Below are 15,367 nucleotides of genomic sequence, written 5' to 3'. Positions count from 1 at the left end.
CCACAACAGGAGCAACACTTTGTTGTTTTTCTTCATCTGGTTCTAGCTGTCAAACTATCGAGAACTATCGATAGTTATCGATGGTATCGGAGAATTTATCGATAATTATCGATAGCCGTTTAAGTCGATATTTCCCATCCCTACTTTTATTCATACGGCCTTATGTGTTCGTGTTACATTGACATTAGTCCACAGCTAGGGACGGGCGATACTGTCTGAAGTATCGATACCTGAGTATTCGAATACTTTTGCACAAAACGATACCAAGTATCGTGGTATCGGTATAGAGTTCTCCAAGCGAAAACACACGAACACTACGACACGGCCCGCTTTACACTGTATATTAAAATTTGTGAGAGTGTGAATCAAACTCGGTAGTTTTTTATCCTCTCTTTCAGATGATAGTTCTCACAGGTGACAAAAAATTCTTACAGCTAACAAAGAAAAATCGAATACATCGCACTAATACACACGCGCCTGGAGAACTCTATAGAAAGTATCGATGCCGAAATACTCGATGCTTTTAGCCGAAGTATCGATACCGTTGGTATCGATACTGGTATCGTCTATCCCCAATAGAAGGCATCGGTATCGTTTCAATGTATCGTTGGCAAAGTATCGATACCGCTACTCATCGCTAGCAGCGAGTATCGATGTCAGAATTCTCGATACTTTGGATCCATGTATCGATACCGTTGGCATCGATACAAGTATCGCCCATCCCTATCCACAGCGAACGGTTCACAAAGCAAATGAAGATTCAATGCAGGAATCAGGAGCCCTAATAGTAAGTATTACAATGTTGGCAGCGTTTTTGTTTTTCCAACTGGTAGTACGTTTTTCTCAACATTACTGAGCCGGTTTGGCTGAAATTTTGTTCTAGCATGTAAAAATGGATTATCTAACTTGTTACTTAGCCGTTTTTCGATATCTGAGTTTTACAATTTTTTATGATTTTTAAACCATAATTTTTCACGAAAAAAACTTACCACCAGTTAGGTCCTAATTTAAACAGAGCATCCACGTTGTCAGCTGCCAACAGCGTAATACTTACTATATTTGCATTCACGATATACAAAATATATCTTCAAATATACCTCAATGAATAACGAAAATACCCGAACACTTCACTATACTTCAAAGATTCGAAAACAAATCACGGAAATTCATTATTTTTCGACCTTCCAGGGTAGGGTCCCCCCTTAAATAAACCTTGTACGGCTATTCAACTATAAGCCACATAGTGTTAAATAAGATAAAAAATGGAGTACAAAAAACTTGCTGGAATACAAAAAAATGTATATGTACTAATCTCAACTTACCTGTCGATTGTGACTGAGTTTGAATGAAGACAAATAAGGCATACAAATTGAAGCGATTGTATGATCTGTAATTTTTTCACAGTAAAATAAATGCAAGCTTCTCAAATGTCTCAAAGTTTCGGCTGATTTTAAAAAAGCGGCAAAGTCTGTCTGTGAGCTGCAGTGTATATCGATTGTTTCTATGTTCAGTAGTTTGCATCCAATCGTTCCGAGAGTTTCTTGGCAACGCATCATAGATAATGCTGACAAGGTGAGGGTTTTCAAACCAGAACATTTTGCATATATAATTTTCATTGTATTTTTAGAAAATCGTTCTGTGTATAATTGAAGTTCTGTTAGCTTCTCAAATATCATAGAGTTTAATATCACATCAATAAAATGCATTGTACGGCAGGACATTTGGAGTACCTGTAGATAGAATATCGTTTTCATGAAATTTAGTAAATAAAAAATACATTTAGACTGATAGCAAATAACATGATTTAAATTAAAAACTAATGTACATACTACATACGATATTTCAAAATATACTTACCCGCAGGTTCGGCCAAGTTGTTGTTGAACATACAGGAGAAATTGAATCATGGATCGTGATTGACAACTTTTCTAAGTAAACTAAATTTCTTGAAATTTCGGTGAGCAGTTCTGCTGTGAGAGGTGTATTGATGCAAAACTCTCGCAGGTTGCATTGATTTTGTATTATATTAGAAATAATATCTGGATGGAGCAGGTCGGATGGCTTCCGTTGTAATTGTAAAGAATGAAGAACCACTTCAGGCCTGCTTAATATATTCTGGACTGACACGCTTTGATAAAATGTGCAGGACAGACGTTTCAAGCGCTTCATACTCAGCATTATTTTTGTCCTATCGTCTATGTAACTGTCGTTGATAATTAGTTCAATAACAGCCGAATTACCTTCAGTGAGTAGATCTATTATTTCTTCATTTTCTGTTTTAAGGTTTCGAATGTTAATTAGTTTTAAAGTGGTAAAGTTTAGTTTCAAATCAGGCACTAACATCACATTATAATGAATTCTACAACTAGAAATTTCGAGAAACTCTAGTTCTTTCATTAATTTACATATTTGGCATAATTCGAATGTTGTCAAAATACAGTCCTGTAAAATTAGGAACTTCGAATTCCATCCTACATTGGCTAAAAATACTTTGAATTGTATTTCTGTTTTTCGATCAAAGCTTAGAAAGTCTATGCCTTCAAACACAATGTTTTGATAAATTCTGCTATTTTTCGAAAATAGTTCAAATATTGTATAAAGACTCTTGTTTCGCGCTTTCAACATGTGATACGAGATAATTAGATTGCCATTTCTTGATATTTTTGAAGCGAATATGTTCTTCCATAAACAGCATACCTCCGTTGCACGAAGATAGTCACAGAAATTCAAAAAACAATAAACATGTTCTAGAATCTGAAAATAAAAGAAGTGCAATATCAAATGACAAGATAATTATTGACTCACTTCACAAGGTAGGCCATCCATTTATATTGATTTTGAATTTGTTTTTTTTTTCTGGTTTGATGAATGGCTGAGAGCCTGTGTCTCATATCCGCAGTTTGTTTTTTTAGCAATGGGCGATTTTGTATCGGTATCGGAAATATCGATACTTTTGAGACGATATTTCGATTTTTTGGATCGATACACAAGCGTCCGATACTCGACCGTATCGATACTGAAAACCGCGATATTTGTATCGATATTCTTTTATGCATACGGACCAGCTAGCTGACATGTTACAAGGGCTAACATCTCAATGTGTACACGAGATCACCGCCACTTTTGATACGCTATGTTATGCTGTCTGTCAGCGTCAGTGGAGCCCACACATCGTAGAACCGCTGCGATGTTGGCTGCGATAAAGCAAAGCAAATCGGATGGAGATGCCAGCTAGTTGATACGAGCTGGAACCACTGAAGAGCTGCCATGTCAGTATAAGTATCGCACAAGTCTATTTGCACTAGCAAAACTTAAGCCTGTATTACACTCTTTGACCAAGCGTCAAATATTTGGCACTTTTTGACAGATAAAAATTTGGTCGAAGATAATTATTTGTCACTCTCCAATTTTAACATGAGGCAAACACGGGCAAACAACAACCATGATGTCAAATAAATTTGACCATTATGTCAGAACGTCAAAAATTTGACCATTAGACAAAAAGTGTACTACAGGCTTTAGATGGAGAAATAGATAGAGAGAATGTTGTGAGCCAAACGAACTGTCAAAATCTGAGCCAAACGCACCATAGGGCCAAATTCGAAATTTGTTTTACTTAAGCCACACATTTAAAGCCAAAAAGGAGTGCTCAATAATAACGTGTTCTCAAATACTTTCAAAAATAGGCATAGCTCTACGTTGCATTATTAAGGCACAAAACTTATATTGTTTCTCTGACAATTGATTAAAATATTGTTTGTTTACATTTATACTCAGCTTCATTTGTTTTTATTTCAATTAATTCTACTTTCTGCGTTAAAATGCATCCACAAACCCCTCAAACGAAATTCAACGTTATCAGAAATGATGTTTGGCTTCGATTTAGTTGGGCTATAACCCAACGAGCGGGAGCCCAACTAAAACGTAGCCCAACTAAACATAGTCCAACGAGCGAAATTTGACTGTATTTTAAAAACAAATATAAGTTTTCTGGTTATACTGCTCAGATCGAATATTTGCAAGCGGAAACTAACTCATGCTTTCCGTCGACACAAGTTAGAGTACAAGTGAAAAAAAAATTGCAATATTTCTTAGTTAGAAAAAATCAGCGGTAGACTTCACTATCTTCGCTATTTTCGCTGACATATCTAACTTTTTTATGTCATCAACTTCCTCATCAATTAATATGGAAGTGTGTCAATAATTTATACAAATAAGACGGGAGCTTCACAGCCCATTGGACCAGTGAATACAAATCTTGAAGCTATAAGTTGTTTAATTCATTTGTTTGCCAAAGCTCAGAATTTCTGCATTACCTGTATGTATTTGTTTGTGAAGCCATTTGATTCATGCTGCTCTAGAGAATGCGGATAGATACCAGAAAAACAACAAAAAGTCGCTTTACGAACTAATTTCATTTTTTGTGATATTGACTTACATTTTAAGTTTAGTAAAGCGGGCAATGTATGTAGTTTCGCGGGAATGCGAAGATGAACGGGAATAGAAGGTGTGACTAGAATTAGAAAAAATTTTCCCTCGTCCAGACGGGACACGAACCCGCAATCTCCGTTGTCTCCGGCAAGGTGTTTTGGCCAATTAAACTACTGGGTAAGGGTAACTCTTCCTAAGACCAATGCAATGTCGAATCACCCTCTACTATTGTGTTCCCGCATCTCAGCACGCCGCGATGAAACTGCACACACTGCCCTGTGGAAGTTTATTTCTGTCAACTGAGAGAGTGGTCTCTTTACGCACACTATGTATAATGACTTATGTCCCGTCTGGACGAGGGAAAATTTTTTCTAATTCTAGTCACACCTTCTATTCCCGTTCATCTTCGCATTCCCGCGAAACTACATACATTGCCCGCTTTACTAAACTTAAAAACAAAAAGTCGGCACATCAAATTTTCATTGCTGGAAACCACCAAAATTTTGCTGATTTTTGGTGTGCTGTGCTTCCAGCAATCTGTTCAGCAAAATGAAATTTGCTAATTATTCAGTAATGCTCAATTGCATAAAAGTGACAGGTCGTTTGCTGCATGTTCGGTAAAACAAAAACAGGAGGGTTGTGTGCAAAGCCACGACCGCAAGGTTGAAGTAGAATACTTTTACAAGAAAGATAACCCGGCTGCTTGCGTGTCAGTCATTTTTTCTAAACGTTGACTAATCAGATCATTCGAATTTTGCGCTTCAACAAGGATTGACCATTTTCAATAATATAGTAAGTTGCTTGTCATGGTTGGGGCTTGACAATTTTTAAATTTTGAGATGAAATTTTTTCGGATGTATTACTCATGACTGAAGGAAAAGATAGTTCAGTACGTTCTGAGACACGGAAATAAAGTAAAATTTATAACTTTTACAAATTTAAAAATGTAAATTAACTCCAGAGAAAACATTAACGCTTTGACATCAGGTTTTTATTTCATCCTGAGAAGGACAATTTGTTGTTTAATTTAGTATCGGATAAGATGCCGATTACATCTTTGCGTTATCACTGACAGTGCGTACAAAGTATTCGTTGTGATGAAGTAAACAGTGATATGTTGATATAACACTCAAAACTAGACGGCTCACGTGTTGTCATAATGAGTCAACTTTTCATTGAATGTATTTACTAGTGCCCACTATCGCACAGAGACTGAATTTCACTAAAGTGCCTCACTGCATCAGCCGCTATCGATGCTGAGATCCGCTGCACAGTTGTGGCCGCTATACGCTGCCATTGGTATCCACTGTCTCTGCATCAGCTGGCCGAGCTGCTATCGTTGCTGGGATCCGCTGCAAATAGTGCGCTATCCATTGCTACGCCACAGCTGTGGCCGCTTTCCGCCATCGCTGGTATCCACTGCACTGCAAGTGCTGCTGCTAAGGGAGGACGATTGCTGTTGTCGATGTCTAGAACTATTATGAGCAGCTTCGGCTGAAACAGGCCATCTTTTATAGGCCAAATAGCATGTTTAAAATTGCAAGGTATATGATTCTGTCGACCGTGCTTGGGAAGCAATCATATAACGACCAATCAGAGATCGAAATTTTCGTTTTGACAAGGCTTGATTATTTTCAATAGTACAATAGTGTGAATAATAAAATTACAATTATCTTCTTTTGGGAAGAATCTTAAAAGATTTTTAAATCTATTGCTGCAAGAACGAAGGAAATCCATCGACTACTAACCGATTTATTAGCATTTGAAATTGGACATGTTTTTCACTTTTTTCGGTTTTAGATTTTCATTTCACATCCATATGTAGCCGAACTTCCTGAGAGAAGTATTCTACTTCAAAATACAACTTGCTGGTTGTCAGCTATGACAATTTGCTGTTCATTCAGCAAAGCATAAATCAATTTGCTGGTTAACCAGTTAATTCAAGGGAACCATGTTTCCGTCAGGCACCAGATTCCATCCGCCCATCGGATCATATGCAAATTACTGTTGAACTAGAGATGTATGATTATCATTTCAACTTTTAAGTTCATCTAGCCCAACAAGGACTTAGCTATGGTCCCATATTCGCTATCAGGAGCTTAGCGATGATCCCGTACCAGCTGCACAGCGATTTGGCGCATTTTACTAATGACAGCTTGACGTAAATTTTTTGACATATCAATTCTTTTGCTGGATTCCAGCAACCATTCATTTACTGTTTTCTGTTCAGCAAATAGTTTTGCTGTATTTTCGCGAATCACTGAATTCGCGAACCACTCAATATCAATTTTCAATTTCCCGATTTTCCCGATGATATTTAGTGAAATTTCCCGGTGTTTTATTTTTAAAACATATGAGAAAAAAATCAATTTTCACATGCTTATTTGTGCCTTGCAAAAATAGTGTTACAAAACTATGAAAAACATTCCTCCTTCATCGTGTTTAGCTGTTTGTCGACTTTAGCAAGTACCTTCATGGTGATCTGCTGCACAATTTTCGCCCTCTTTATCTCCAAATCGTTGACAATCTTTGCCTTCTCGCGCTTTTTTGCTTCCTTCTGCATCTTTCTCTGTCAACCTTCTCTCGAGCTTGCAGTGCTACTGTATCAGGATGCCAATGAAATGCGTGGGATGAATTCAAGAGTTGGGGCATAGAGTTTTTGTCTTCTAGAAAAATGTCCTCAGGCAAAACTTCAAGCGGACTTTGGGAAGAAGAGCCTCAGAGTGACCAATGAAAAAAATGCACATAAAACTGTCTAGATGCATTTTGCAAAATGCATGAAACGTTGAGATCTGTTATTTCAAAATAATTTTTTTTTTCGAAAAACTTCAAGCCTGGGACTTTAAAATTTTCGAGCTGGGGTCAATGTAATGTATAAGAAATTTTGTCATGGTCCGTAAAATAAATTCAACTGACACTCTGAATAAACAATTTGAAAAAAAAAATTTAGCTACTGTTTGTTTTGATATAGAAAAAATCTGAGAAATCTTTAACAAATAGCACTTCAAGGTGGCGTCTTTCCCCAACAAAATCAAGTAGTCAAAAGGTCCAACACAGAATGAAAAAAATTTTTTTGCTGCTTGTGGTTAAAATCATACCAAAAATCGGGAAGTACAAACCGGGTAGCTCCGTTCCGGTCCGGTTCGAAATAAAATCGAGACTCGAAGTTTCCGGTCCTATTTGACTTTTGACCGGATTCTCCCCGATGCGATGTCGAACACTATTCACAAGAAGTTTCAATACGCCTCTCACGACGCTGATAACTTTTTGACTTCTTTAAAATCTGACAATATATGTTACGGAACAGTAAATTTATCCACCTGATCAAGCCTGATTTTATTCGACGCAGATCTTGCTGCGAAGCCGCTGTCGACTTTAACTGAAACCAACAACCAGCTTTCCCCTATCCGGCAGAATCATGCCAGTTAGGTAAACATAAAAAAACAGGGTCTCATGTTGACATTTCCTCAGAAACTGTTGTACAAATAAAGCGGCAGACATGAAGGAGGATGATTTTCCCGGCGTGAAGCCTAATTTCCCGGTTTTCCAGTATTTTTTTCCCGGTGATTCAAAATTCCCGGCTTTTTCCCGTTTTTCCGGTAAAGTGGCCACCCTGAGTAAATGTATTTATCAAAAATTCAAAAAATGATCTCAGCTATAGTATCGATACTTTTGGTATCGATACTTTTTGACCGATATTTATAGTATCTCGATACTTTTGATTCTTCGGGTATCGATACTGAAGTATCGATACTCTCCGTCGTATCGCCGAATGCTATAGTTTTTTTATCTTTAAACATTTCATCGCATTTTGTACGGCCAACCGAGCTGAGCTGCCAGATTTTATTTTGAAAACTCTATATGTATTCGTAAAAAAAATCTGTATTTTATTCGTGTGCCTACAAGTGCTTGAGATTGTGGAAGTTAGGCTTGGAATCCGACCTTAAATCTCACCTAAAACCGTTAAAAAATTGGGAAAATTCCTGAAAGAAAACTCAGGTCTATAACCGGGTTTATTTTTATGTTCGGATGAAATATTTGTTTGGCAGATCTACCAGTGCTTTAGTACGAACATTTTGTGAAACATCACAGTTTCACACCGAAACTTAAAAAATTTCGATTGCTGAAATTCTGTACAAATCTGTATAAAAATCAAAATTCTTTATGAATAAGGCAATCCACGGGTGACGTTTTTTTGCTCGTACGTTTGTTATTGTTGCTGTTTTTCAAGCTGTAAAATCAAAACACGGCCAAAACCGAAATCTTTTAATGTCGGCAATAATATCAAAAGTGATTTTATATTGTTGTATTCAGGATTGGCACTCGCGATACTAGAGCTACCGATCGGATAACATTTGTTTTTCACGCTTCTGGATCCGGATTGCATCCAAGTTGAGACCGATCGAACATACATAAAGCTGTCATAAGTTGAAAACAGACTGAAATCAGCTGATCGCAACTGTCTCGTGGATTGCCTTATTCTGTATCATTTCACGCTAAACATGTGAAAAGGGCCCATGTGCCATATGTAAACAAGCCACAATTTCACGTTTTGCAATGAATACAAGCTTAATCTACTCGTACAAATGAGATTTTTTGATAAAGAGTGAATTCTTTTATCAATAAATCTTATTGGTAAGAGCAGATTTCGCTTGTATTGATAAAAAAACGAGAGAATTTGGCTTGTTTACATATGATACATGGGCCCTTTTCACTAGCAATTCCTCAGAGGGAGAGATATGCCAAGAGAGTGTTGTGAGCCAAACGAACATGTCAAAATTCGAGCCAAACGAACAAGAAAAGTAATACATTGAAAGGTATCGCAATAAGGTTCAATAAAGAATATATTTATTTTTACACGTTTTTCAAGTTTTATTGCTAAAACATGAATTGAGAATGCTCCAAAGTTGCTTCATCACTGTGATTTTTAACTTGTGGTTCACCCTTTGTATGGTCTACAGAATAATGATGAAAGTATGTAAAATTAAACATAAACACTTTATTATTCCCCAGGACTTACACCGTCACCATCAGTTATACGAGCCGAATAAAAAAGTTAGTGAACGATGCGCTTTGAGAAGAGATCTGGCACCTCTGATAACTAGTGTGAGTTCCCCTACCGAAATCCTACCAACATACCTAAATTTTTGAAATCTTTCATTTTGGTAGGTGGAGAAATCGGGTAGCTAAAATCCGTATTTTATTATGTTATGTGAATTTACCTACCTCATTCTAGCGACCAAAATGAAATATTTCCGATACAGATCACTTCTAAACTAGCGCCTTTCGCAAAAGTGGCTGGTATTATAACTAACAATTTTGGTAATTAAGATTTTGGTAGATAAGGTACGATTTTGTGAATTTGCCTACCAAAAAAAGCCGTTCATCACCTACCAAAAATTCGAAATGGTAATTCTCTCAGAAACACTAACAAACTTGATACCAGGTAAAAATAATGCTTTAAGTTTTAGTAGCCAGGTTAAAAAATGCTTGCGCAGGAAATAAAAAGTAATTTTCTATTTCTTGCATACACTACAGTAACCAGATCTACTGCGGGACACCAACTTAATTATTTAATGGGCGGGCAGTTAGTTATGGTCAGTGTTGCCACATTTTCATCTGTACTGGGAGCTGCCAAAATCTTTTTCATCTGTACTATTTCCGGGAAAAATCTGTACCAAAATCTGTACCACTGGCCCAAAGTTTTTATTTTTATATTTATACAGCTTCAACGTAAATTGTTTAGAGAAAACTTGGACTGCGTTGACTCAGCTAATAATAATTGCAAACTACTAGCTCGATTGTCAATAAAACTTTTGCACACTTAAAAATGGGGCTCGGTAATGCATATTACCGAGCCATTGCGGTTCAATCTCCTGAAAATTCAGCCAAAAAACAATGAAACCCATAATTCAGCAACACTACTATATTTCGGATATTTTGTACCAACATTTTAGTTTGGTTAAATCGAGATTTACGAAATAATGTAAAAACTGCCGTTTAACCGAGTGGTGCCATTCTCGGCAGCAAATTACCGAGATTTGGCAGTAAACTCTAAGTGCGTGGATTGCAAGATCGCATTCATTGTATCGTTGCCGAATCGGCCAAAAAGTTTTGTCTAATCCTTTCTAACCAGCTAAAAAATCTGTACTTATCTGTACTTTTTCTTTAAATCTGTAATCTGTACAGTACAGAATCTGTACCGAAAAAACCGAGAAAAGCTGTACATTTTCAGATAAATCTGTACAGTGGTTGTGGTACTTATGTTAAAAATGGTAAATATACACGTTCATAGTATCAAAATTCTTTTTTTTTTTCGATTGTGTTTGTTTAGTAGTCCAGAATTTGCTCACGACTAAAAAACTCGTTTGGTTACAGCATTAGGCAAAATCATTTAAATTCTACATTTATCTTTCAAATAATGGAACTGAATATTATTAGGTATAATCATTTCTATCAAAAGGTATCATAAGCACATTAATGAGTAGAATGATACTTGACTCTCTAACCCAGTGAAAATATGTGACAACTGCTGGTTCAATTTTGATGAAACCGCTGGGCAATTCAAAGGCGCGCGGGGAACTTTTGATAAAAATGACCAGACGGTTGTACCTAGGTTTCCTACATTTTAAATACATGGCCCACCCCATCGTAAATTACAAAACTCTCCCAACTCAGAAATCAATGAAACTTTTTTTAAACTTAACTTAGATCCTAAGCTTTTTTTGAGTAGCTTTGAGTACCTCATTGAAGCAGGATATTTGTGGTCATGAGAGCATATGTGGGAATACATAGGTTTCCCCACATTTTTAATACATGGCCCACCCCATCGTAAATTACAAAACTCTCCCAACGCAGAAATCAATGAAACTTTTTTCAAACTTAACTAGGATCCTAAGCTACTCAAAAAACATTATCTCATTGAAGCAGGATGATATTTGTGGCCATGAAAGCTTATGTGGGAATACATAGGTTTTCCCACATTTTCAATACATGGCCCACCCCATCGTAAATTACAAAACTCTCTCAACTCAGAAATCAATGAAACTTTTTTAACACTTAACTTAGATCCTAAGCTACTCAAAAAATATTACCTCATTGAAGCAGGATGATATTTGTGGTCATGAGAGCATATGTGGGAATACATAGGTTTTCCCACATTTTTAATACATGGCCCACCCCATCGTAAAATACAAAACTCTCCCAACGCAGAAATCAATGAAACTTTTTTCAAACTTAACTAGGATCCTAAGCTACTCAAAAAACATTATCTCATTGAAGCAGGATGATATTTGTGGCCATGAGAACATATGCGAGAATACATAGGTTTTCCCACATTTTTTAATACATGGCCCACCCCATCGTAAATTACAAAACTCTCCCAACGCAGAAATCGATGAAACTTTTTTCAAACTTAACTAGGATCCTAAGCTACTCAAAAAACATTACCTCATTGAAGCAGGATGATATTTGTGGCCATGAGAGCATATGAATGTTATTTGAGTAGCTTAGGATCTTAGTTAGGTTCAGAAAAAGTTTCATTGATTTCTGAGTTGGAAGAGTTTTGTAATATACAATGGGGTGGGCCATGTATTGTAAATGTGGGAAAACCTATGTATTCTCGCATATGCTCTCATGACCACAAATATCATCCTGCTTCAATGAGGTAATGTTTTTGAGTAGCTTCGGATCTTAGTTAAGTTTGAAAAAAGTTTCATTGATTTCTGCGTTGGGAGAGTTTTGCGATTTACGAAAAATATGGGATAAACCGCAGAACATTCATGTGTTTCTTATTCCGGCCACTGGGTTTTGATGCGCTGCACAGAGCTGAATTATTTCGCGAAACATTTCAGTTGATCGAAATATTTCATTTTTGGTCGCTAGGAATCGGGTAGGTGAATTCCCACAAGTCCTCTGATATGTGAAACCTAGTTGCCAAATTGGCGGTTTTTTTCATCGCTTATCTCTCCCTCTGAGGATCTCTACTTTTCACATGTTTAGCGAGATTTCTGTATCGTGGTCAAAAAATCTGTAAAATCCAGGAAACCTGTATACTTGGCAGCCCTGCAACCGAGTTAAAGGTGGGCTAGTGTAGAGTGCCTGTAAATATATAGAGTGGCGACACTGTCAAAATTGGAATAAAAATTATCCGTCAGTGTCATTCCAATTGAGCATACAACCTATTAAACATGTGTGGGGAAAAGAGAAAGGATGTTCAGTGTTACCAGCGTTACTTTGGATGACACACCGCCACTCTAGTTATATATAGGCACTCTACACACTAAATTTTTATTGCTGGAAACCAGCAAAATTTTGCTGATATTCTACATGCTGGAAAATCAGCTATGATATCAGCAAACTTTCTCGCTGAAACGATCAGCAAATCGAAACGTCAAATTTTTGACACCATTTAGCTGAAAATCAGTTGTTCGAATAAATTGCTGCCTGTTCAGCATTTGAGCATTTGACATGAATTTGCTGATGTATCTCAGCAAAAGTTAGACAACACACAGAATGTTCTATTGTTATTTTACTAAAACAAATGTTTTACATTGCGAATATTTATTTTAAAGTTATCTGACTTTAAATCTGCATTATCAGTATGAACTTTCAAATGTCTTTGTAGCCCATCGACATAACCTTCCACTAATTGGTAGCAGAAATAGCATCACAGTATATTGCCCATATTCCCAAATTCCTAGAAAAAACTGAAAATCACCTTATTAAACACTTTATTTATATCACAATTATTCTATTTAAGCGCATGCAAGGCATTTTCAAATTCCACATCCATGAATAATATCATAATGATACATAAGCTCATTTTTATTTCTCTATAGTTTTGTTCACTTTTTACGCACAAAATGGCGATTGTTCTGACAGTTTGACGGATGGAGTTGCTAGAAATTCGGCAATTGGGTCCTAAAGCTATACCGGTTTTTATATATCATTTGAAAAAGCCGCGTTTCGTGAGCAAAACGTGATTTTCAAAAAACGTTTATCGTTTTTCTTCGATTTTTAAATGAAAAATAGAAAAACTGCTCGAATGGTCTTAGATGACGTTTCGCCCATGTACGGTATATGAGAGAGCTGTCATTTAAGGCATTTCGAGCAGATTTTTATCCTTCATTTAAAAATCAAAGGAAAATGATAAACATTTTTTAATAATCACGTTTTGCTCAGAAAATTGCACTCTTCCAGCTGATATATAAAAATCAGAAAACCGTTTAAAACTTTAGGACCCCATTACCAGCAATTTGCTGATTTCCGGCAAACAAAATTCTGAATGCTGAGATTCAGCACGAATTTTTTTACCGATTTTTTTCAGTGTTGTTTTTTGCTGAAAATTCTTTTCAGATTTTGGTGTGTACACACTTATTCTCGTTTTAATTGTTCAGTAATTTTTATTACCGTCATGTTCAGTAAATTTGAAAAATTACTGATCATTTTGTAATTTTCTCAAAAATAACTGATTTCGGTTGAAGTTTTTACCGAATTACCGTTATGCAAAAGGCACTTGACGAGCTCAGCAAAAAACATTACTGACCTTTTCTGTAAACTAAAGTATGTTCTGCACTTTCATAAAGTTCAGTAAATATTTGACGATCTGTCAGCATCTTCCTAGGTGTTGCTGAAAACTCTTCAATTGTTTAACTGTACTCTTGTTGTTTTTTACTATACTGTTCGGCAATTTTTCTGCATCTGTCAAAACGAAACATCAAATGTCCGCCATTCTCAAATATTCAGGGTTCCGAAGCTGAGTTTTTAAAGTGTTTCGCGTGTGATTTTCTAAAAAAAAAAATGGATATCTTACTTTCAAATCTACAAGAAAACGACGTGGAGGTACACGATCTATTCAGTCAGCATATGGAAATTTTTCCACTACAGGAGAAAAGTTTACTAGAAGCCTGCAACCAAAATCCTGTATTCATCAGAACATTAAACGTATCAAGTTTTTACTCGAATGTGCTGGGAACACCAGTATAATCGATCTAAACAATCCGAAATTCCTTCCTAAAATTATTCAACAGTTACATAGCAACTTTTACAATGGTTCATATTTCTCTCGTAACCATGAAAAAACTTTACGTTTACAGAATGCTCGGTACTTGTGACGAATCGTCAGCTTTGTAAATTTACAGAACGCTCGGTAATTCGTGACGAATAGTCAGCTTTGTGAATACCGAATCATGCAGCAATTTTTGATGAACGCTTCGTAAATTTTTACTGAGCTATCTTCTATGTTTGACGTTTCAGCGAGAATGAAAAATTACCGAGCACTCGTCAAGTAAATAAATTGCTGAACAGATTGCTGATGGCTCAGCTGTTGAGAACTCGTTAAAAAGATTGCTGAGTTCGGTAAAAGAAAATAAGTGTGTAGGCTGGTGATGGGAAACTTATCGATATTTATCGATAACATCGATAAGTTCCAGACATTGATATTATTGTTAATTTTGAAGTAGAATACTTCTCTCAGGAAGTTCGGCTACATAGGGACCAAGTATGATGACAGTACTACAAGGTATGCTATTCACGTCGATGCATTAGTATTAGTGATCGTTATGAACTTTTTCCAATTTTGTATGAAATTTGAAATGATTTTGCATTTTAAACTAAACTTATAAAACATACTTTCCTGAAAAGTTATAGAAATGATGTTGAAACATGTTTTATTTATGGGGAATGCATAAACATGCTGCGGTTTAGGTAAAATATGCTGTTTTTCATCAATTTGCCGGTAACCTTTTTGCACTTTTCGTTTTTTTGTACTCTAATAGCGCTTCTAAATAGAGTCGCTTATGTTACATACAGTAACAAAAGTCATGAGCTATGACAATGACTAAGATTATGCTCCAACTATTAGAAATATAGCATTTTTATATATTTTATTTCGACATATTGTCGCAATTTTTCACACTAAATCTAAATTAATATC

At 36.2% G+C, this 15,367-nt stretch overlaps 1 protein-coding gene across 13 annotated transcripts in view; it reads right to left on the bottom strand.

Annotated features, from left to right (window-relative positions):
* Positions 1–2,927, bottom strand: part of LOC129732735 (uncharacterized) — a 123,989-nt gene extending 121,062 nt beyond the window's left edge. For 6 of the 13 annotated variants that reach the window (XR_008729330.1, XR_008729331.1, XR_008729332.1 and 3 more), the window contains exons 1-3: positions 2,806–2,927; positions 1,858–2,754; positions 1,323–1,730 (exon numbers count right to left, since the gene is read on the bottom strand). Coding sequence is in view for 10 of the 13 variants with exons in the window: in XM_055693878.1 (XP_055549853.1) it covers positions 1,323–1,730; positions 1,858–2,754; positions 2,806–2,826 (1,326 nt within the window). In the remaining 3 variants the exon portion in view is untranslated. The remainder of the gene's footprint in view (positions 1–1,322; positions 1,731–1,857; positions 2,755–2,805) is intronic. The other 7 variants (XM_055693881.1, XM_055693883.1, XM_055693884.1 and 4 more) reach the window with 7 other exon arrangements.
* Positions 2,928–15,367: the final 12,440 nt, after the last annotated feature.

The sequence above is a fragment of the Wyeomyia smithii genome, chromosome 3 (assembly GCF_029784165.1).
Source record: "Wyeomyia smithii strain HCP4-BCI-WySm-NY-G18 chromosome 3, ASM2978416v1, whole genome shotgun sequence".
Lineage (NCBI taxonomy): Eukaryota > Metazoa > Arthropoda > Insecta > Diptera > Culicidae > Wyeomyia > Wyeomyia smithii.
Note: the sequence above shows the minus strand (reverse complement) of the source record. Positions and strands in the feature narration are given on the sequence as shown.